Raw genomic sequence first — 24,536 nt, 5'->3', positions numbered from 1 at the left:
CAGGAGATGTCCCCTGCAATCTGTGGTGACCTGAAGAGGACGCTGTACACAGGAGATGTCCCCGCAATCTGTGGTGACCTGAAGAGGACGCTGTACACAGGAGATGCCCCCGCAATCTGTGGTGTCCTGAAGAGGGCGCTGTACACAGGAGATGCCCCCGCAATCTGTGGTGACCTGAAGAGGGCGCTGTACACAGGAGATGCCCCCGCAATCTGTGGTGACCTTAAGAGGGCGCTGTACAGAGGAGATGTCCCCGCAATCTGTGGTGACCTGAAGAGGGCGCTGTACAGAGGAGATGCCCCATAATCTGAAAGATGAGGAGCTGCTGCCAGGAGGAGCCGTGCTAAGAGATCGTGACCCAAACCCACTGAACACTGTCAGAAATTCAAAAGGGACTACAAAAAGTATTAGGCCGGGATCACACATAGCGAGATATGGCCGAGTCTCGCAGGTTAAAAGCAAGCTCTGGCAACGGCACTCCGGAGCGGAGCGTGCAGCCGCACAGCAATACATGGAGCCGCACGCTCCGCTCCGGAGTGCCGGTGCCAGAGCTTGCTTTTAACCTGCGAGACTCGGCAGTATCTCGCTGTAGTGTGACTCCGGCCTCAGTATAAGGCTGTGCAGACTTATGCAACCACATTATTTTATTTTTCATATGGAAAATTTTCAGTTTATTTTTCATTTGATTACTACAGGAAATGGGCGACATTAATGAGGACCTTTCATTTATGTTAAAGAGGATGCCGATATATTTTTTTCTCTCCTCTCCATTGTGGAGATCTTGGCAACCAAAGAATTTGGCACCCAAGGGTTAGGGTTAAATGGGCGCCACCAGACAGCTCTCACTGATGGCGAGTACATCAGGCAGCAACACTCAAAAGGAAAGAGCCTGACCCCACCAGAGGACAGATCACTTTCGTTTCTGCTGTGCGGAGGCGACCTGTACTACGCAGGGAGATCAGGCTGTCATACACTGCGTGCAGAATTATTAGGCAAGTTGTATTTTAGAGGATTATTTTTATTCTTGATCAACAACTATGTTCTCAATCAACCCAAAAGACTCAAATATCAAAGCTTAATATTTTTGGAAGTTGGAGTGGTTTTTTTTTTTTTTAGATTTGGATATCTCTAAGGGTATGTTCACACGTTCAGGATTTCCATCCTTTTTTTTTCAGGACAGTTTTTTTAAAAAACTGCAGCTCTTGGCAGAAAACGCAGGTCCTTTTTTTGGTCCTTTTTTGATGCGTTTTTTTATCCTTTTTTTATGCAGTTTTCTATGCAGAGACTGTGTGTTTCCTAGGAAGCTTTTTAGGGCTAAAATGGCTGAAAATACCCTAACCCTACCCCTACCCCTACCCCTATTCTAACCTTAGTGAAAAAAAAAAAAAAATTCTTAATTTTTTTATTGTCCCTACCAATGGGGGTGACAAAGTGGGGGGGGGGGGGGGTGTCATTTACTATTTTTTTATTTTGATCACTGAGATAGGTTATATCTCAGTGATCAAAATGCACTTTGGAGCGAATCTGCCGGCCGGCAGATTCGGCGGGCGCACTGCGCATGCGCCCGCCATTTTGCAAGATGGCGGCGCCCAGGTAGAAGACGGCCGGACGGACACCGGGACGCCGGGTAAGTATAAGGGGGGGAGATTAGGGCACGGGGGGGGCATCGGAGCACTGGGGGGGGGCATCGGAGCACGGGGGGGGGGGGCATCGGAGCACGGGGGGGCGGGATCGGAGCACGGGGGGGGGCAGCCACACTCCGCCCACGCACTTCCGCCCGCTCCCCCGCACTTCCTGCTGCAGCGGTTCTGCACATCAGATCGCAGTAAAACCCGCAGATATATTTTTGATCTGCGGGTTTTACTGCGATTTTGACCTCACAATGGAGGTCTATGGGTGCAGAACCGCTGCGGTTCAGGAAAAAGAAGTGACATGCTCCTTCTTTTTTGCCGCAGCTATTCTGCGCGGCTTTTTAAACGAAATTACGGACCATGTGCACAGCAGTGACTGTTTTCCATAGGGTTACATTGTTATGTACCCTGCATGGAAAACTGCTGCGGAACCGCAGCGGCAATACCGCTGCGGTTCCGCAGTAAAAAACGCACTGTGTGAACATGGCCTTAGGAGGATATCTGTGTGTGCAGGTAACTATTACTGTGCAGAATTATTAGGCAACTTAATAAAAACCAAATATATTCCCATCTCACTTGTTTATGTTCAACAGGTAAACCAATATAACTGCATAAAATATAGAAATAAACATTTCTGACATGCAAAAACAAAACCCCCAAAAATGAGTGCCCAATATAGCCCCCTTTCTTTCTGATGACACTCAGCAGACTCCATCCATAGATTCTGTCAGTCGCTTGATCTGTTTACGACCAACATTGCGTGCAGCAGCCACCACAGCCTCCAGACACTGCTCCGAGAGGTGGACTGTTCTCCCTCCCTGTAGATCTCACATTTTATGAGGGACCACAGGTTCTCTATGGGGTTCAGATCAGGTGAACAAGGGGGCAATGTCATTATTTTTTCTTCTTCGAGACCTTTACTGGCCAGCCATGCTGTGGAGTAGTTGGAGGCATGTGATGGAGCATTGTCCTGCAGGAAAATCATGTTTTCCTTGAACGATACCGACTTCTTCCTGTACCACTGCTTGAAGAAGTTGTCTTCCAGAAACTGGCAATAGGTCTGGGAGTTGAGCTTCACTCCATCGTCAACCTGAGAAGGTCCCACAAGTTCATCTTTGATGATCCCAGCCCATACCGGTCCCCCACCTCCACCTTGCTGGTGTCTGAGTCGGAGTGGAGCTCTCTGCCCTTTACTGATCCAGCCTCTGGCCCATCAAGAGTCACTCTCATTTCATCAGTCCATAAAACCTTTGAAAAGTCAGTCTTAAGATATTTCTTGGCCCAGTCTTGACGTTTTATTTTATATTTCTTGTTCACAGGTGGTCGTTTTTCAGCCTTCCTTACCTTGGCCATGTCCCTGAGTATCGCACACCTTGTGCTTTTTGTTACTCCAGTAACGTTGCAGCTCCGAAATATGGCAAAACTGGTGGCAAATGGCATCTTGGCAGCTTCACGCTTGATTTTCCTCAATTCATGGGAAGTTATTTTGCGCCTTTTTTGCCCAACGCGCTTCTTGCGACCCTGTTGACTATTTGCCATGAAACACTTGATTATTCGGTGATCACGCATCAAAAGTTTGGCAATTTCAAGACTGCTGCATTCCTCTGCAAGACATCTCACAATTTTGGACTTTTCAGAGCTGTCAAATCTCTCTTCCGACCCATTTTCCCAAAGGAAAGGAAATTGCCTAATAATTAAGCACACCTTATATAGGGTGTTGATGTAATTAGACAACACCCCTCCTCATTACAGAGATGCACATCACCTGATTTACTGAATTGGTAGTTGGCTCTCCAGCCTGAACAGCTTGGAGTAGGACAACAAGTATAAAAAGTATCATGTGATCAAAATACAACTTGCCTAATAATTTTGCACACAGTGTACATCCACACTGGAGTCACCGGTCTGTTCTGTACTGCTCCTGTGTGAGATGTAATGACTCCATGCCCTGGTATCCCTGCATAGCAAGTGCAAGTTGAGAACAGATAGAAGTGGCATACTGACAGAGGGGCCGCACCTGTATACAGAATGTGAACAAAATTGTTGATCTCTTCTGGTAAAGTATGAAACCCCCCCTCCCCGGGTCGCTGGAAGAACCAACCAGACACCGACAGATAATGATTAGTGTAAACTTTCTGGACATCAGTGAGGAGAAGCAGACGGAGCTTTTTGCTGGATTGCAAATTTTGGTTTAACAGAAAATTTAAGAGAAAAAACAATTCATGAAATGTCCTGGAGATAAATGATGATTTCTCTAGAATTACTGAAAATAATATGACTGTAGGGACATGGGACACTGAGACAGGAGTCTATAGACTTGTGATCAGTCAGTTCCTATTTACAGGGTACAAAGTAGTCACTGTGCTGTTTGTTATCATGGTGTACAACACTGAACATGGAGCACAGAAAGCTGAGCAGAGAGTTGTCTCAGGAGATCATAAAGAACATTACAGAAAAACATCTCAGGTAAAGGCAGTAAGACATCTCCATGCAGCCAGACGGTCCTGTGACTACAGCTGCACATGGTCAATGGGGCTGTAGACGACCTCCCTGGACTCTGCAGCAAGAAGAAAACGGATGATAAACTCAGAAGACTGAAAATACGAATGGGAACTGCAGATCCCAGAACAACTTCCAAAGAGATCAGAGGTGAACTCAGAGGTCCAGGTCCATCAGTGTCAGGTTGCAGCATACAGTTTTGTCAGGGACAAAGTGGACTTCATGGAGTATGACCAAGGAGGAAACCACTGAAAGCAAGTCATAAAGTAACATAGTAACATAGTAACATAGTTAGTAAGGCCGAAAAAAGACATTTGTCCATCCAGTTCAGCCTATATTCCATCATAATAAATCCCCAGATCTACGTCCTTCTACAGAACCTAAATAGTAACATAGTTAGTAAATAGTAACATAGTTAATATAGATATAGCAAAGTGAGGCCCGACTTATTGAAAGTAAGACTGCAATTTGCCAAAATGTATGTTAACAAGCAATAAAGCTTCTGGGGACCATCCTGTGGACGGAAAAGAAAAAAGTAGGAATTAGTCCTACCGGTAATAGTGTTTCCAGGAGTCCATCATGACAGCACCACCAGGAGGTTGTACTTCGTCTTGATAGGGACAGGAACACAGAAGAGGTTAAATAGTCCCTCCCCACCTCCACCCTTCAGTGATTTTCCCAAGTACCACACCAGGATGGATGCAACTCTATTTTATTGGAATTCCTTTCTACACGTTTACATCACATATCAGACAGGAACGCAAGGGAGGGTATGTAAGGGGTGCTGTCATGATGGACTCCTGGAAACACTATTACGAGTAGGACTAATTCCTACTTTCCAGGACGTCTGTTGTGAATTCTGTTGTCGGGCTCCCTCCTGTGGTCATGAATGGTACTTCGGCTGGTTCTGTCCATGGACTTCCTCTCGTGGGTGTTTCTGAGTTTCCTTCCACAGGTGACGAGGTTAATTCGTTAGCTGGCTGTTCTATTTAACTCCACTTAGATCTTTGCTCCATGCCACCTGTCAATGTTCCAGTATTGGTCTAGTTCACTCCTGGATCGTTCTTGTGACCTGTCTTCCCAGCAGAAGCTAAGTTCCTGCTTGTATTTTCTTTGGTTTGCTATTTTTCTGTCCAGCTTGCTATTTTATTGTTGTCTTGCTTGCTGGAAGCTCTGGGACGCAGAGGGAGCGCCTCCGCACCGTGAGTCGGTGCGAAGGGTCTTTTTGCGCCCTCTGCGTGGTCTTTTGTAGGTTTTTGTGCTGACCGCAAAGCATCCTTTCCTATCCTCAGTCTGTTCAATAAGTCGGGCCTCACTTTGCTAAATCTATTTCATCTCTGTGTTTGTATTTTCATCTTTACTCACAGTCATTATATGTGGGGGCTGCCTTTTCCTTTGGGGAATTTCTCTGAGGCAAGGTAGGCTTTATTTTTCTATCTTCAGGGCTAGCTAGTTCCTTAGGCTGTGCCGAGTTGCATAGGGAGCGTTAGGAGCAATCCACGGCTATTTCTAGTGTGCGTGATAGGATTAGGGATTGCTGTCAGCAGAGTTCCCACGTCTCAGAGCTCGTCCTACATTATTTGTAACTATCAGGTCATTCCGTGTGCTCTTAACCCCCAGGTCCATTATTGTCCGAACCACCAGGTCATAACAGTACAGGTGGCCCAAAGTACTAATGCATCTCAATAGAGAGATAAGAGACGTTCTGAGACCATTTTTTTTTCTTTGCAGTGTGTTTTGTCTCTCTTTTCCCCTTTACCTCTGGGTGGTTCAGGACACAGGTGTAAACATGGACATTCAAGGTCTGTCCTCTTGGATGGATAATCTCACTACAAGGGTACAAAACATTCAAGATTTTGTGGTTCAGAATCCGATGTCAGAGCCTAGGATTCCAATTCCTGATTTGTTTTTTGGTGATAGATCTAAGTTCTTGAATTTCAAAAATAATTGTAAATTGTTTCTTGCCTTGAAACCTCGCTCCTCAGGTGACCCTGTTCAACAAGTAAAGATCATTATTTCTTTGTTACGTGGTGACCCTCAAGACTGGGCATTTTCCCTTGCGCCAGGAGATCCGGCATTGCGTGATGTTGATGCGTTTTTCCTGGCGCTTGGATTGCTTTATGACGAACCTAATTCAGTGGATCAGGCAGAGAAAATCTTGCTGGCTCTGTGTCAGGGTCAGGATGAAGCGGAGATATATTGTCAGAAGTTTAGAAAGTGGTCTGTGCTCACTCAGTGGAATGAATGTGCCCTGGCAGCAATCTTCAGAAAGGGTCTCTCTGAAGCCCTTAAGGATGTCATGGTGGGATTTCCCATGCCTGCTGGTCTGAATGAGTCTATGTCTTTGGCCATTCAGATCGATCGACGCTTGCGTGAGCGTAAAGCTGTGCACCATTTGGCGGTACTATCTGAGCATGGGCCTGAGCCTATGCAATGTGATAGGACTTTGACCAGAGCTGAACGGCAAGAACACAGACGTCGGAATGGGCTATGTTTTTACTGTGGTGATTCCACTCATGTTATCTCCGATTGTCCTAAGAGCACTAAGCGGTTCGCTAGGTCTGCCACCATTGGTACGGTACAGTCGAAATTTCTATTGTCCGTTACTCTGTTTTGCTCTTTGTCATCCTATTCTGTTATGGCATTTGTGGATTCAGGCGCTGCCCTGAATTTGATGGACTTGGAGTATGCTAGGCGTTGTGGTTTTTTCTTGGAGCCCTTGCAGTATCCTATTCCATTGAGAGGAATTGATGCTACGCCTTTGGCCAAGAATAAGCCTCAGTACTGGACCCAATTGACCATGTGCATGGCTCCTGCACATCAGGAGGATATCCGCTTTCTGGTGTTGCATAATCTGCATGATGTGGTCGTTTTGGGGTTGCCATGGCTACAGGTTCATAATCCAGTATTGGACTGGAAATCTATGTATGTGTCCAGCTGAGGTTGCCAGGGGGTACATGGTGATGTTCCATTTTTGTCTATTTCGTCTTCCACTCCTTCTGAAGTTCCAGAGTTTTGTCGGATTATCGGGATGTATTTGATGAGCCTAAAGCCAGTGCCCTACCTCCTCATAGGGATTGCGATTGTGCAATTAATTTGATTCCTGGTAGTAAGTTTCCTAAGGGCCGATTGTTCAATTTATCTGTGCCAGAACACGCCGCTATGCGGAGTTATATAAAGGAATCCTTGGAGAAAGGCCATATTCGCCTGTCGTTATCACCGTTAGGAGCAGGGTTCTTTTTTGTGGCCAAGAAGGATGGTTCTTTGAGACCTTGTATTGATTACTGCCTTCTTAATAAAATTACAGTCAAATTTCAGTATCCTTTGCCGTTGCTGTCGGATTTGTTTGCTCGTATTAAAGGGGCTAGTTGGTTCACCAAGATAGATCTTCGAGGGGCGTATAATCTTGTGTGTATTAAACAAGGCGATGAATGGAAAACAGCATTTAATACGCCCGAGGGCCATTTTGAGTACCTGGTTATGCCATTCGGGCTTTCCAATGCTCCATCAGTATTTCAGTCCTTTATGCATGACATCTTCCGAGAGTACCTGGATAAATTCCTGATTGTGTATTTGGATGATATTTTTGTCTTTTCGGATGATTGGGAGTCTCATGTGAAGCAGGTCAGAATGGTGTTTCAGGTCCTTCGTGCGAATTCCTTGTTTGTGAAGGGGTCAAAGTGTCTCTTTGGAGTTCAGAAAGTTTCATTTTTGGGGTTCATTTTTTCCCCTTCTACTATCGAGATGGACCCTGTTAAAGTCCAGGCCATTTACGATTGGACTCAGCCGACATCTGTGAAGAGCCTGCAAAAGTTCCTGGGCTTTGCTAATTTTTATCGGCGCTTCATCGCTAATTTTTCTAGTGTTGCTAAACCGTTGACTGATTTGACCAAGAAGGGTGCTGATGTGGTCAATTGGTCTTCTGCAGCTGTAAAGGCTTTTCAGGAGTTGAAGCGTTGTTTTTCTTCTGCCCCTGTGTTGTGCCAGCCAGATGTTTCACTCCCGTTTCAGGTTGAGGTTGTTGCTTCTGAGATTGGAGCAGGGGCTGTTTTGTCGCAAAGAAGTTCTGATGGCTCGGTGATGAAGCCATGTGCTTTCTTTTCTAGAAAGTTTTCGCCTGCTGAGCGTAATTATGATGTTGGTAATCGAGAGTTGTTGGCCATGAAGTGGGCATTCGAGGAGTGGCGTCATTGGCTTGAAGGAGCCAAGCATCGCGTGGTGGTCTTGACAGATCACAAGAATTTGACTTATCTTGAGTCTGCCAAACGGTTGAATCAGAGACAGGCTCGATGGTCGTTATTTTTCTCCTGTTTTGATTTTGTGGTTTCGTACCTTCCGGGCTCTAACAATGTGAAGGCTGATGCCCTGTCAAGGAGTTTTGTGCCTGACTCTCCGGGTGTACCTGAGCCGGCGGGTATTCTCAAAGAGGGGGTAATTTTGTCTGCCATCTCCCCTGATTTGCGGCGGGTGCTGCAAAAATTTCAGGCTGATAGACCTGACCGTTGCCCAGCGGAGAAACTGTTTGTCCCTGATAGATGGACTAGTAGAGTTATCTCTGAGATTCATTGTTCAGTGTTGGCTGGGCATCCTGGAATCTTTGGTACCAGAGATTTGGTGGCTAGATCCTTTTGGTGGCCGTCTTTGTCACGGGATGTGCGTTCTTTTTTGCAGTCCTGTGGGACTTGTGCTCGGGCTAAGCCCTGCTGTTCTCGTGCCAGTGGGTTGCTTTTGCCCTTGCCGGTCCCGAAGAGGCCCTGGACGCATATTTGTATGGATTTTATTTCGGATCTCCCCGTCTCTCAAAAGATGTCGGTCATTTGGGTGGTTTGTGATCGCTTTTCTAAGATGGTCCATTTGGTACCTTTGTCTAAATTGCCTTCCTCCTCTGATTTGGTGCCATTATTTTTCCAGCATGTGGTTCGTTTACATGGTATTCCGGAGAACATCATTTCTGACAGAGGTTCCCAGTTTGTTTCGAGGTTTTGGCGATCCTTTTGTGCTAGGATGGGCATTGATTTGTCTTTTTCCTCGGCTTTTCATCCTCAGACAAATGGCCAAACCGAACGAACTAATCAAACTTTGGAAACATATCTGAGATGCTTCGTTTCTGCTGATCAGGATGATTGGGTGTCCTTTTTGCCTTAGGCTGAGTTCGCCCTTAATAATCGGGCCAGCTCGGCTACTTTGGTTTCACCGTTTTTCTGCAATTCTGGTTTCCATCCTCGTTTCTCTTCAGGGCAGGTTGAGTCTTCGGACTGTCCTGGTGTAGATACTGTGGTGGATAGGTTGCAGCAGATTTGGACTCATGTGGTGGACAATTTGACATTGTCCCAGGAGAAGGCTCAACGTTTCGCTAACCGCCGGCGCTGTGTGGGTCCCCGACTTCGTGTTGGGCATTTGGTTTGGTTGTCGTCTCGTTATGTTCCTATGAAGGTTTCCTCTCCTAAGTTTAAGCCTCGTTTCATTGGTCCGTATAAGATTTCGGAGGTTATCAATCCGGTGTCATTTCGTTTGGCCCTTCCTGCTTCTTTTGCCATCCATAATGTGTTCCATAGGTCGTTATTGCGGAGATACGTGGCGCCTGTGGTTCCATCCGTTGATCCTCCTGCCCCTGTGTTGGTTGAGGGGGAGTTGGAGTATGTGGTGGAGAAGATTTTGGATTCTCGTATTTCGAGACGGAAACTCCAGTACCTGGTCAAGTGGAAGGGTTATGGTCCGGAAGATAATTCCTGGGTTTTTGCCTCTGATGTTCATGCTGCCGATCTGGTTCGTGCCTTTCATTTGGCTCATCCTGGACGGCCTGGGGGCTCTGGTGAGGGTTTGGTGACCCCTCCTCAAGGGGGGGGGGTACTGTTGTGAATTCTGTTGTCGGGCTCCCTCCTGTGGTCATGAATGGTACTTCGGCTGGTTCTGTCCATGGACTGCCTCTGGTGGTTGTTTCTGAGTTTCCTTCCACAGGTGACGAGGTTAATTCGTTAGCTGGCTGCTCTATTTAACTCCACTTAGATCTTTGCTCCATGCCACCTGTCAATGTTCCAGTATTGGTCTAGTTCACTCCTGGATCGTTCTTGTGACCTGTCTTCCCAGCAGAAGCTAAGTTCCTGCTTGTATTTTCTTTGGTTTGCTATTTTTCTGTCCAGCTTGCTATTTTATTGTTGTCTTGCTTGCTGGAAGCTCTGGGACGCAGAGGGAGCGCCTCCGCACCGTGAGTCGGTGCGGAGGGTCTTTTTGCGCCCTCTGCGTGGTCTTTTGTAGGTTTTTGTGCTGACCGCAAAGCATCCTTTCCTATCCTCAGTCTGTTCAATAAGTCGGGCCTCACTTTGCTAAATCTATTTCATCTCTGTGTTTGTATTTTCATCTTTACTCACAGTCATTATATGTGAGGGCTGCCTTTTCCTTTGGGGAATTTCTCTGAGGCAAGGTAGGCTTTATTTTTCTATCTTCAGGGCTAGCTAGTTCCTTAGGCTGTGCCGAGTTGCATAGGGAGCGTTAGGAGCAATCCACGGCTATTTCTAGTGTGCGTGATAGGATTAGGGATTGCGGTCAGCAGAGTTCCCACATCTCAGAGCTCGTCCTACATTATTTGTAACTATCAGGTCATTCCGTGTGCTCTTAACCACCAGGTCCTTTATTGTCCTGACCACCAGGTCATAACAGACGTCCCTCCTGACAACAACACCAGGAGAAATACCAAATAACTCCTATTTTTTAGGGCAGGATTACAGCTTGGAGGAATTTCCTCCCAAAAGTAGTTTGTTGGTTTGCTGTAACATCTAATTTATAATGCCTATAGAAGGTATTTGATGTAGACCAAGTTGCAGCTCTGCATATTTGGTCCATAGAAGCCCCAGCGCTTTCTGCCTATGAGGCCGAGACTGTTGTCAACGAGTGCGCTTTCAGACTTTCCGGTGGGGGTTTCCCTGCCGAGATATAGGCTGCCCTAATAGTTGACTTAATCCATCTAGCTAGAGTAGCTTTGGATGCCTTCTTCTCTCTGTTTCTTCCGGCCATCTGGATGAATAGGTTAGAGTCCACTCTCCAATTGTTTGTCACCTCTAGGTAGTGTAGAATTGTTCTTTTGACATCTAAGGCGTGAAGAGAACGCTCTTTCTCATTACTATAATTTTGGCAAAATGTGGGTAGAACAATCTCTTGACTTCTATGGAAGTTGAAAACAACCTTAGGGAGAAACCCGGGTTCTAGTTTAAGGATGATACAATCATCTTGAATCTTCAGGTATGGATCTTTAAAGGATAAAGATTGAATCTCGCCGATACGTCTCGCTGACATTATCGCTACTAGGAAGAAGGCCTTAAAGGTTACAGCTTTTAAGTCTGCTTGATCTAGTGGTTCGTATGGTTCTTTACAAAGTTCATTCAAAACCAGGTTTAGATCCCAAGGAGGTATTTTACTGCGTATTGTAGGCCTAAGTCTTTGGATGGCCTTAACAAATCTTACTATCCATGGATGGGTAGCTAACTGAAAGTCATAGAAGGAACTAAGGGCTGAAATTTGTACTTTTAACGTACTAGGTCTTAGTCCTTTATCAAACCCTCACTGGAGAAAATCTAGGATTTCAGGGATATCTGGGCCCTGAGAGACTGACACAGATGTTGTACTCTGAACAGAACTTCTTCCATATCTTCCCGTATATTGCAGAAGTCACAGGCTTCCTACTGCTCTGGATAGTGGCAATGACTGGTTCCGAGAAGCCTTTTGACTTTAGGATCTCTTTCTCAGGATCCATGCTGTCAACTGTAGCAGATCCGGGTTTTAATGAAGTAGAGGGCCTTGAGATAAAAGATCCGGTCTTGTTGGTAGATGGATTGGCTCTTCCAAGGACATCCAATTCAGTAGAGGAAACCAGCTCCTTTTGGGCCAGTATGGAACTATTAGTATTACTGACGTCTGGCTCTCCTGGATCTTCCTCAATACTCTCGGTATTAGAGCGATTGGAGGAAAAGCATACGCCAGATTCATATCCCACTTCTGAGCCAGGGAGTCTATTCCTGACGGCCTGTCTCCTGGATTTAGAGAAAAGAACCTTTCTGTTTTTGTATTTTTCTTTGAGGCGAATAGATCCACCTCCGGGAAACCCCAGCGTTGGGTTAAGTGGAGGAAGATTTCCTGATTTAGTAACATAGCAACATAGTTAGTAAGGCCGAAAAAAGACATTTGTCCATCCAGTTCAGCCTATATTCCATCATAATAAATCCCCAGATCTACGTCCTTCTACAGAACCTAATAATTGTATGATACAATATTGTTCTGCTCCAGGAAGACATCCAGGCCTCTCTTGAACCCCTCGACTGAGTTCGCCATCACCACCTCCTCAGGCAAGCAATTCCAGATTCTCACTGCCCTAACAGTAAAGAATCCTCTTCTATGTTGGTGGGAAAACCTTCTCTCCTCCAGACGCAAAGAATGCCCCCTTGTGCCCGTCACCTTCCTTGGTATAAACAGATCCTCAGCGAGATATTTGTATTGTCCCCTTATATACTTATACATGGTTATTAGATCGCCCCTCAGTCGTCTTTTTTCTAGACGATTTAATGACCATTCTGTGGGGCATAACTTTTGTCTGCTCAGAAAGTCGGCTACCTGGTTTTCAGTGACTTTTAGGTGAACTGCCGTTATTGATTTGACTGAGCTCTGCTCAGGAGAATATTGTATCTAACAGGTCCTGTAAATGACGAGGTTTTGGACCTCCTTGGTGAAGTAGGAAGGCTACTGTTAAATTGTCTGAGAAAATACGGATGTGTTGGTCCTTTAACTTTTCCTGATATGTCTTTAAGACTTCCCAGACAGCTCTGAGCTCTCTGCAATTTGAAGACCTGCTTCGTATTGATGCGTCCCAAGTTCCTTGAGCTTTATGTGGGCACACCAGCCTTTGCGGCTTGCATCCGTGGTGATGTTCACGCAAGGTTCTCCAAGGTCTTTCTTTCTCGAGGACTGTTGGTATGGTCCACCATGAGAGTGATCTTTTTGCGTCTCTGGACAGACGCACTTTGTTGTCCAGGGTTGTGTCCCTGCCGTCCCAAAGTGAAAGAACTTCCTGCTGCACGGGTCTTGAGTGATACGGACTCCATTGAACGCTGGAAATGCATGATTTCATTAACCCCAGCACCCGCATGGCCTTCCTTATAGAGGTCTGTTTTTGCTTTTGCAATATTTGAATCTCTCTTTTGATTGATTCTTGCTTGTGTTGCGGGAGGTACGTATGTTCCTGAGCTGAGTCTAGGATCACTCCCAAGAAATAACTTCCTTGTCTCAGGTTTGAAGTTTGATTTTTTTAGATTTATTAGCCATCCTAGGCTTTTTAGAACGGACATTGTCATTGTTAAGTTCTTCTCCATCTGTTGAGAGGAGTCTGCTATAAGCAGGATGTCGTCCAGATAAGGGATGATCAGGATCTCTTTTTCTCTCAAAAAGGTTATCACCTCTGCCACAAGTTTGGTGAAGATTCTGGGAGCAGGCGAGAGGCCGAACGGCAGGCACGTGAACTGAAAGTGTAGAATGTGATCTCCCTCTTTTATAGCAAATCTGAGATATTGTTGGTGTGAGGCGTAGATGGGAACCTGGTAGTAAGCACTTTTTAGGTCTAAAGTGCTCATTACTGATCCTTTCTGGATTAGAGGTATTACGGATTTGAGGGACTCCATCTTGAACTGTTTGTAAGTTACCGACAGATTTAGTGGTTTTAGATTTATGATGGTACGGTATTCTCCACCTGGTTTCTTTATGGAGAATAGGCTTGAATAGTGTCCCTTGAACCTCTGAGAGTGCGGTACCAGAATGATGGCCCTATCTTTTGGAAGTCTCCGGTGAACTGTCAAGGACTGAGTCTGAGTCAGACAAAATCTTCTGGGGGGTAACTGGCTGAATTCTATTCTGTACCTCGTTCTATCGAACTTAAGATCCAAGAATTTTGAGTGATCTTCTGCCAGCCCTGTAAGAAGTACTGGAGTCTTCCACCCACTAAGCTGGCATCATTGTCTGCTGGTACTTGGCTTCTGATCCTGAAAGGTACCTCTACCCCCTTTCGGGTAGCTCCATCTTCCGCCTTTCCCTCTATAGTCCTGTCTGGGATGGGAACGAGTCCTACGAAAGGATGGTGGATTTTTCGGCTTTTTCTCAGGAAAGCCTTTCTTCTTTGTCTGCTGCTTTTTCAAGCAGTTTGTCCAATACTGGACTAAAAACATGAAGGCCGGAGAAGGATATTGAACACAGCTTGTTCCGGAACCGGAAGTTGACGACGGCGCTCCCAACGACGCGTCGCGCCAGGAGTGCGATCACCGGACGGCGTGTGCCGTGTACACAGCTGCAGGTGCTGAGCCCCCTGGAGAGGGGTGCGCCGAAGATGGGAGCACACAGCACGACCTGCGCTGAGGGACCTCCCTCGGTGTCAGCGCTTTCTGCGGAGTCTGCTGCTGGAGCAAGCCTCTGCTGCTCAGAGCCCTCTGGGGAGGGATGAAGCTACCCGGGAGCCCTGCTCGACTGGCTGTCTTGGAATCTTCAGTACGGTAAGCCGCACCAAACTCCTCTGCATCTGTCCCTGATATGGACAGGAAAAACACTGAAGGGTGGAGGTGGGGATGGGCTATTTAACCTCTTCTGGCTCCTGTCCCTATCAAGGATAAGGACAATCTCCTGGTGGTGCTGTCAGGAGGGACGTCCTGGAAATCAGAGGTTTGCAACATCACATTAGCTCTATGTTCACAGATGGAAACATGGAGCACACACACAGCTCAACCTGCGCTGAGGGACCTCCCTCAGTTTCAGCGCATTCCTGTGGAGTTAGCCTGTGTTAGCAAGCCTCCGCTGCTCAGAGCCCTCTGGAGAGGGATGAAGTCACTCCGGGAGCCCCACTCAACCGGCTATTGAATCTTCGGTACGGTAAGCTGCACCAACGCTCCTCTGCGTCTGTCCCTGATAGGGACAGGGAAAACACTGAGGCGTGGAGGGGCTATTTAACCTCTTCTGTGTTTCCTGTCCCTATCAGGGATAAGAAGGACAACCTCCTGGTGTTGCTGTCAGGAGGGACGTCCTGGAAAAGAACATTGCACCTGCTGTGACACACGGACGTGCTTGGAAGGGTCTGGGGCGGCTCTTCTGCATCTGGCACATGGAGGAGCTCGGGAATGGTCTCGGGCGGCTCTTCTTCATCTGGCACATGGAGCAGCTATGATGCATCTGGCACATAAAGCAGATTGGGGATGTTCTGGGGTGGATCTGCTACATCTGGCACACGAAGGAGCTCGGGGATGTTCTGGGTAGGTATGCTACATGTGACATGGAGGAGCTGGCAGATGTTCTGGAGCAGCTCTGCTACATGTGACACATGGAGGAAAATGAAGATGTTATGGGGCGACTCTGCTGCATCAGGCACACGGCAGGCTGGGAAATGCTCTGGGGCAGCTTTCATGCATTTGACACCTGGAGGAGCTTGGGGATGATCTGGGGTGGCTATGCTGTATCTTGCACATGGAGGAGCTCAGGGATGTTCTGGGGAGGTTCTACTACATCCGACACATGGAGGAGCATGAGACTTTCTCTTCTCGGTCAGCCCTGCTGCTTCTGGCACATGCAGGAGCTCAGGGATATTCTGGGGCGGTTCAACTGCATCTGGCACAAGGAGGAGCTTGAGGATATTCTGGGGCTGCTCTGCTGCATCTGGCATGTGGAGCTCAGGGATGTTCTGGGTCTGCTCTGTTGCATCTGGCACATGTAGAAGCTTGGGGATGTTCTGGGGCTGCTCTGCTTCATCTGGCACATGGAGTAGCTCAGGGATGTTTTGGGCAGCTCTGATGCATGAGGCACACGGATGAGCTCACGGATGTTCTGGGGCTGCTCTGATGCATGAGGCACATGGAGGATCTTGGGGATGTTCTAGGGCAGCTCTGCTGCATCCGGCATGTGGAGGAACCAGGTGATGTTTTGGGGGGCTCTGCTGCATCTGTAACACAGAGGAGCTTGGGGATGCCTAGGGCCTGCTCTGCTGCATCTCACACATGGAGGAGCTCGGAGATGTTCTAGGGCAGGTCTGCTGCATCTGGCACATGGAGGAGCTTGGGGATGTTCTTAGACGGCTCTGCTGCATCTGTCACAGAGGGTCCTGGATCTGTGCATTCTGGAGAGAAATGTGCTACCAAGTATCAGAAAGCTCAGTATGATCTGCAGATCCTGGCTCCTCCAACAGGAGAATGACCCAAAACAGTGAAAACAAGCTGTCACGATATGGTATGAAATATCATATAAGTAGTTTCTCTTGTTAGCAGGTGGCGGGCTAAAAAGCCCCTCTTCCCTTGCACTCAGCCAAGAGCTTCCTTTCCAAGGGATGGGGGAAGAAGAGTTTTATGGCCGAAAGGTATTTACGACCAGGTTAGAATCTTCCTCCAGCTAGAACTGGACTCTAAGTCTCCAGAAATCCATGGAAGTTCTTTGTTTTGTTTTTGTAAGATATTATGCAAACCGTTTACGTTAAGAAGACGAAAATATATATTCGTAATCTCCCTCGGTGAACCTACCCCATCCCTCGAAACACGGGCTTCTAACTCCATCTGGTAAAGAAGTAGGGATTTCTCGGTAAATATGTATCACAGACAGGACATATTTGATCTCATTAGAATGCCCACGTTAATCCGAGATGAATGCTGGGTTTGTTATGACTATGACATGTTTTGTAGCGGAGTTATCGAAATTAGATATAGATTAGGATAAAATGAGTTAACTGAAGAGGTAGGAGGGACGAGGTGATCCAACCCCTTTCTGGGATGTTACAGGCTTAGCTATAACTGTCTGCCCACGTCCCCAGCTTGGTCTTCTTGCCTTTTTCCTTGGAGAGCCCTGAGCATGTCCAATGAACTGGGACGTATGGTTGCCTGCAATGCAATGAACTGAGAACATGTGAGTGTTATCTTTTCTCCTTTAATTCCCTTTATGTTATAATTACCTTGTACATATTTGAAATTGTCTCATTTGTAACATCTTTGTAAAATATTTTGATAAAGCACTGCCTAAATTTTGTGGGGTATATTATTTCATGCCAGTTCTTTCTCCATGCTCTAAAAACGTACCCTGTCTTCTGAAGGGAAATACGCTACTGTGTTGGGTTAGCTTCAGACCCGTTTAATCGAAGCTGGTGGCAGCGACCGTGTGCAGACTTTTGGGTGATGCTGTAGCGACTGCGGCATTGATAATTATTGTTCCTGCCTGAGTGGGAGTAGTTTATCGCGTCGCTGCAGCGTGCCCAATAGCCAGTACATAGCAGGCAGCCTGTCTAGCGACTAATTACCCAGGGTGCAGTACCTAATCTGACCTGAGTGTAAGGGGGGCACCAGAGGGCTGCAAGTGTTAAGTGAAACTGTAAGCGGGATATACATAAATCCCTGCAGTTCGTGGTATATTGAAGAGCAGTGGGATACCTAGAATAAACCCCTGCTGTAAACTAAGAGGTCAATAGCCTTGTGTGTGGTTTGTCATCACATTGTTAGCAGTGGAGGGATAACTAAGATAAGCCCCCCTGCACATGTGATAGCCGTCTGTTGGCCTAAAGTCACCCCCGACCCGTGACGTAGGGGTGATGGTTACGGTGTGAATCGTGACAAATTGGTGGCAGCGGTCAGGGATTCCGGACAAGCCAAGGACGGCTGAGAGTAGAGAGTTAGACTTTTCTGAAGAGGCTTCCACGGCCCTGATCTAAATCCTACAGAACATCGGTGTATGGAGCAGAGAACTGCAGCCTTTGAATGGGGCAGAAGTGTCAGAGGCACAAAATCGTCTGTATGCAGCAATCGTCTCACAAGATTGTGCAGCAAAATATGAAATTACAGGAATCATCATTAATTTCCAGGCCGGGGCGGTAGTGTCATCAGTGTACAGGCCGGAGAAGTAGCATCATCAGTGTCTGGGCCGGCGAGGTAGTGTCATCAGTGTCCGGGCCAGCGATGTAGTGTCATCAGTGTCTGGTCTGGTAGTGTCATCAGTGTACGGGTTGGGGAGATAGTGTCATCAGTGTCTGGGCAGTAGCGTCAGTGTCCGGGCAGGGGAGGTAGCATCAACAGTGTCCGGACAGGCGAGGTAGCGTCATCAGCGTCCGGGCAGGCGAGGTAGCATCATCAGTGTCTGGGCTGGTACGGTCATTAATTTTTTTTTACATTTTTCTGTTGAATCAAAATTCACAAGCAAAACAGCAGAAAGCTTTGCCTGCTCCTTCTCACTGATATTCAGAGGCTCTTACTGATGGTCCTTCTGTCGGCGACCGGTTATGTCCGCAAGCAGTGGGGGTGACATCAGTGTACACTATACCGCTTCACCTACCGATTCTTTATCAGCTCCTCAATGGTCTTCCTGATTTTCATCTGCAGTCGGGGTGGGTTGTTCTTTTTCGGGATCTTCCAGCATGTGCTCACTGACACTTGTCGCCAGAGGTCCGGACTAGAGGTCACCAGGTGCCAGAGACGACACACCTGCGCCAGCCTGATAATGGAAAACACTTCCTATCACTTCTCAGCTTGCGCTGTTAACATGGGGGCGCAGTCAGGAAGGATTCTCACTATCCCAGGCGGTGACAAATTTACCACCACAACCTTTACTGCTGCTATCAGACAAGGACCTTGTATACAATATATCACATTGAATTTTTGTTAAAAAAAAAAAAAAAAAATCTGTTGTTTTTCCATAATTTTTGTTATTACGATTTTTTTGTTTTAGTCATAGTAACATAGTAACATATGTAACTTATCAGGAACTTAAATGGAGTGTGTCAGCCAGAGTGCTCCTGAATCTGAGCCCTACACCCGCATCAAAGGGTGACATCCAAGAACGATGGCTGTCGAAAATGGTATGAATACCTGAGAAATCACTGGCAACAGGTGGAGACAGATCAGCTGACCGGTCACAGAACATGCCCACTACAATCTCCTACAGAAGGCTACAAATGTTGACGAAGCAGCTCCACCTGCACAATCATCTCTGCACAGGTCACAGAGCATGCCCACTACAATCTCCTATAGAAGGCTACAAATGAGGAGAACAGAGCAGCTCCACCTGCACAATCATCTCTGCACAGGTGTAGAAGCCAGTCATAGAAAAATTAAATTTCATAAGGCATTTTCAGGAAGCGAGCATTCACCCTGTCCCCCTTCACACAAAATCTCCAGGAAAGAGAGCTTACAGTGACTCTAAAGCCTTTTTGGAAGTAGAACCACACCGAACATATAGTGCAGTGATAAAAGCTAACTAAGCAACAAAGAGCTAAACCATTCAAGTTCCTTTTGAATCTAAAGGCTCCCTGTAGTGGGTAATTAAAACAGGATAACTAATGTGGGAAGAAACAAAAAAGACAGATTTTTCGATTCAAGAGGAAGGACAGCAAAAATGTAACACCTTTAGAGGTAGATCTTGTTCTCTTCAGATGCAACTAGACACTTGGGCATCCGAGGAAAGTTATGAATATTGGGGCTCGTATAGATCTGATATTGATGGACATACATTTTCAATTTTAGGACTAATAAGGGAAGAATATGCATATTTTTTCATAACTGTGAAACAGGCCTATAAGATCCAAATTAATAGTGGCCAGATAGGAAACACGGCATGGTTGTTGTCAGCTATGAAAAGGTAAAATCACAATTAAAAAATCTGACCGATGTCGAATGCCTGAGATCTTCAGGAGTGAAGATATCATGAATGTTGAGAATCTGGTAACTTTGTGATACTGAAGCCACATCCCATGACCAGCCCTGTTATGAGTCATCAAGGGGGTGTAGGTGTAATTTAGGTCAGAATTTGCTATGTCTTTAACAGCACCTGTGTTCAATATCAGAAAAATACATTGCAGTGTTGGATTGATCCACATTTTCACTTGGAGCACTTCCTTCCATAAATATGAAGCCATTGGTATTTAACTCATTCAATCTCCTGCACTGAAATGTGTGTCCAGCCATCTTCGCAAGCATATGTAATGGTATATAGCCATTGCAACTTACTCTCCTTTTTCCTTTATGCTGTGAGGTCAAGTAACTTTTTTAAGAGGTTTATGACCCATGTAGGCCTGCACACTTATTAGTGATGAGCGAATATACTCGTTATTCGAGATTTCCCGACCACGCTCTTGTGTCCTCCGAGTATTTTTTAGTGCTCGGAGATTTAGTTTTCCTTGCAGCAGCTGAATGATTTACATCTGTTAGCCAGCTTGATTACATGTGGGGATTCCCTAGCAACCAGGCAACCCCCACATGTACTCAGGCTGGCTAGTAGCTGTAAATCATTCAGCTGCAGCGATGAAAACAATCTCCGAGCACTAACAAATATTTGGAGGACACCCGAGCATGCTCGGGAAATCTCGAGTAACGGGTATATTCTCTCATCACTATTGTTTATCTGTTCACTACATTTATTGTGTCCGGCTGTCTTTAGTTTGATTGATTGCCAACGAGGTAATATTGTGAGAGATCTTAGAGCTAGCCTCCTATATACTGAGAGATAGTCTGGGGAAGCATTTATGTACAATTTATATCCTGGCATTCACCGCCCTTGCAGTAACTCTTTACACTCCATCCATATCGGCCCCTCTGTCCTTCCCTCTCCTATGTATAGCACTCACGCTCTTTTCACATTGCTAAACTGCACAGATCCATTTAGTCCCACCATCCAACACAAGAGACGCTCTCACAAATCACTTAACCATCTGCTTACTCTATCTATCCTCCTTCTCCTAGTCATAGTAACATAGTAACATAGTTAGTAAGGCCGAAAAAAGACATTTGTACATCCAGTTCAGCCTATATTCCATCATAATAAATCCCCAGATCTACGTCCTTCTACAGAACCTAATTGTATGATACAATATTGTTCTGCTCCAGGAAGACATCCAGGCCTCTCTTGAACCCCTCGACTGAGTTCGCCATCACCACCTCCTCAGGCAAGCAATTCCAGATTCTCACTGCCCTAACAGTAAAGAATCCTCTTCTATGTTGGTGGAAAAACCTTCTCTCCTCCAGACGCAAAGAATGCCCCCTTGTGCCCGTCACCTTCCTTGGTATAAACAGATCCTCAGCGAGATATTTGTATTGTCCCCTTATATACTTATACATGGTTATTAGATCGCCCCTCAGTCGTCTTTTTTCTAGATTAAATAATCCTAATTTCGCTAATCTATCTGGGTATTGTAGTTCTCCCATCCCCTTTATTAATTTTGTTGCCCTCCTTTGTACTCTCTCTAGTTCCATTATATCCTTCCTGAGCACCGGTGCCCAAAACTGGACACAGTACTCCATGTGCGGTCTAACTAGGGATTTGTACAGAGGCAGTATAATGCTCTCATCATGTGTATCCAGACCTCTTTTAATGCACCCCATGATCCTGTTTGCCTTGGCAGCTGCTGCCTGGCACTGGCTGCTCCAGGTAAGTTTATCATTAACTAGGATCCCCAAGTCCTTCTCCCTGTCAGATTTACCCAGTGGTTTCCCATTCAGTGTGTAATGGTGACATTGATTCCTTCTTCCCATGTGTATAACCTTACATTTATCATTGTTAAACCTCATCTGCCACCTTTCAGCCCAAGTTTCCAACTTATCCAGATCCATCTGTAGCAGAATACTATCTTCTCAGGATCTTGTCGCAGGAGACATCTCTCCCAACCCCCCCCCCCCATGTTATAGCTAGTCAAACCCCCCAACGCTTCACTCAGAAACGCCTCTAGTCTTATTAATATTCCCTGCATGCCTTTTGGGTCTTTCACTTGTGCCCTTTAGAATTCTCGCTTAGTGTGTAGTAAACTCCCCTTCATCCACGACTTCTTCCTTTCTAATTCTCTTAACCTTCTTAACCTTAGCCAATATATATAACCTTGAAAGAACAATAGAAGCTCATGCTTCCTATACGACTTTAACCAGTACCAGGTGGGAGGGGGGAATGAGTAGGGTAGGGAGACCTGCTTTTGCAGTTCAAAGCCATAAAAATTGAGGGAGGGGAGAGATGAGGGGTTTAGGATTTACACACACAGGCAGAGTGGGACGAGGGGGTCGGAAAGGCCCACAGCGTGTGCCTGAAACGCCAATGTACTTTTAGGTACTCAAACATGGCATATTCCAATTATAGTGACACCACGGATCTCCACGCTGGTGATCTGGCAAATTATTTCAAAGAAAAAAATTGACCATATCCCTCATATTCATGCACTGTCCTCCACTGCATTTAGCTCACTCTCTGACTTTGAACCAGTCCCAGAAGAAAAAGCAATCAGGCTCCTTACATCTTTTTGCCCAACCATTTGCACCAGTGACCCCATTCCGTCACATCTCCTCTAGTCTCTTTCCCCGGCTGTCAACTCTCACCTGACAAAAATTTTCAACCTCTCTCTCTCTCTTCTGGTATCTTTTCCTCCTCATTTAAGCATGACATCAAACATTCATTACTTTAAAAAAAAACAAAAAAACAAAAAAAACACATCCCTCGACCAAAACTGTGCAGCTAACTATAGACTTGTCTCTAATCTTCCCTTCATCAACTCCTGGAACGCCTGGTCCACTCCGGTCTTATCTGCTATCTCTCAGATAACTCTTCTCCACCCTCTACAAACTGCTCTTTACACTCTACTGAAACTGCCCTCACTAAAGTCTCTAATGACCTACTAACAGCTAAATCTAATGGTCACTGCTCCCTGCTAATTCTATTGGATCTCTCTGCAGCATTCGATACTGTGGATCATCAGCTTCTCACTATGCTCTGCTCCATCGGCCTCACGGACACCGTTCTCTCTCTCTGACCGCTCCCTCACTGTATCTTTTGCTGGCTTCTCCTCCTCTTAATCTTCCCCTTACTGTTGGGGTTCCTTAAGGATCGGTTCTATGCCCCCTCGTCTACTCTTTGTATACCGCCCCTATTGGGCAAACATTCAGTAGATTTGGTTTCTAGTACCATTTCTATGCTGATGACACCCAATTATACACCTTCTGCTGACATCACACCTGCCTTTTTAGAAAACAACAGCAAGTGTCTTACCACTGTCTCTAACTTCATGTCGTCCCTCTATCAAACTGAACCTGTCAAAATCTGAACTCCTTGTGTTTCCTCCCTCTACTAATGTGCCTATGCCCGACATTTCCATTTCCGTGCGTGGTTCCTCCATTACTCCCCAGCAACATGCCCGCTGTCTTGGGGTCCTACTTGATTCTGAGCCTTCATTCACCCCCACAGCCGATCACTGGCTCGATCTTGTTATCTGCACCTCAAAAACATTTCTAGAATTCGACCCTTTCTTACTTTCGACTCTGCAAAAACTCTTACTGTTTCTCTTATTCATTCTCGTCTGGACTATTGTAACTCTCTACTAATTGGCCTCCATCTTACCAAACTCTCCCTGCTCCAATCTGTCCTGAATGCTACCGCCAGGATCATATTCCTCACCAACCGTTACACCGATGCCTCTACCTTGTGCCAGTCATTACACTGGTTACCCATCCACTCCAAAATCCACCCATCCAATACATCTATATAATTTAACACAGACTCCGCAAGGAAAACAAGGCAGCAAATGATTACAGATCTGTTGCAAGTTCACGCAGAGCCAGTCTGTCATGCATGCGCCGGCGCACTATGTCCCGGAAGTATTTCGCTGTGTTCCGGGACATAGTACACCGGCGCATGCGCACCAATGCTTTTCGGCTTTGCCCGCAGTTGGGCAAAGCATACTGTGCGTGCGCAAGGCGAGATTGCTTTGCGCATGCGTGTACTACGGAGGAAACAATCAAATTCAAGACAATATTGCGGCCAGCGGGAAAGGAAGGGGTGCATGAAAACAGAAAACACCGCCCATCGGACCGTAAACAGAGCCCGCCAAATTCAGGTGACAGAGTCCCTTTAAGAAATGAGGTATGTGAACTTTTGATCAGGGTCATTTGGATGTTTTGGGTTGTCATTATGATTTAAAAAGAGAAAACAGTAGTTTGACAATAAATGGCTTCACTCAACCACTAACCGTCCATGAGTGAAGAAAAAGTTTTAATGCTATTCACATTCTCTGAAAAAAGGCCATGAAAGCAGAAATTCTGCCGAGGTATATAAACTTTTGAGCACAACTGTATTTCTGCAGGGGTTTGAAAAGACTTGCCGACAGTACCAGTTGCCCGTTATCAGGGATGATATTTTATTGTCTATGATCATGCACACTGAGCTCTGCTACGTCTATTAAAGCTGAGTACAGACACACTCTGCGGGCTTTCCGACCCCCTTCCTTCCAGCTCTTGCTCCCTGCTGACAATACAGCTGTAACCTAAAACTCCAGTGTGGGACTCTGTCCCCCCTCCCTCTCCAATGCAGGAGTGTGCAGAAAACCAGTCTTGTCTGAAACCATGTGCTTTTGTTCATGTGCAAACTTAATAGTAAGGCATAACTTGACCCCAA

At 46.2% G+C, this 24,536-nt stretch overlaps 2 protein-coding genes across 4 annotated transcripts in view; one reads left to right on the top strand and one right to left on the bottom strand.

Moving 5' to 3' along the window:
* Positions 1-24,536, top strand: part of SLC52A2 (solute carrier family 52 member 2) — a 241,047-nt gene that overhangs the window by 85,895 nt on the left and 130,616 nt on the right. The window lies entirely within an intron of this gene.
* The window catches only part of FBXL6 (F-box and leucine rich repeat protein 6), a 118,287-nt gene that overhangs the window by 45,551 nt on the left and 48,200 nt on the right, over positions 1-24,536 (bottom strand). For 2 of the 3 annotated variants that reach the window (XM_069732119.1, XM_069732118.1), the window contains exon 3: positions 18,450-18,608. The exons of the other annotated variant lie outside the window; for it this stretch is intronic. In XM_069732119.1, the coding sequence (XP_069588220.1) occupies positions 18,450-18,608 (159 nt within the window). The remainder of the gene's footprint in view (positions 1-18,449; positions 18,609-24,536) is intronic. 3 annotated transcript variants of the gene reach the window in all.

Source organism: Ranitomeya imitator, chromosome 6 (genome assembly GCF_032444005.1).
Source record: "Ranitomeya imitator isolate aRanImi1 chromosome 6, aRanImi1.pri, whole genome shotgun sequence".
Taxonomy (NCBI): domain Eukaryota; kingdom Metazoa; phylum Chordata; class Amphibia; order Anura; family Dendrobatidae; genus Ranitomeya; species Ranitomeya imitator.
Note: the sequence above shows the minus strand (reverse complement) of the source record. Positions and strands in the feature narration are given on the sequence as shown.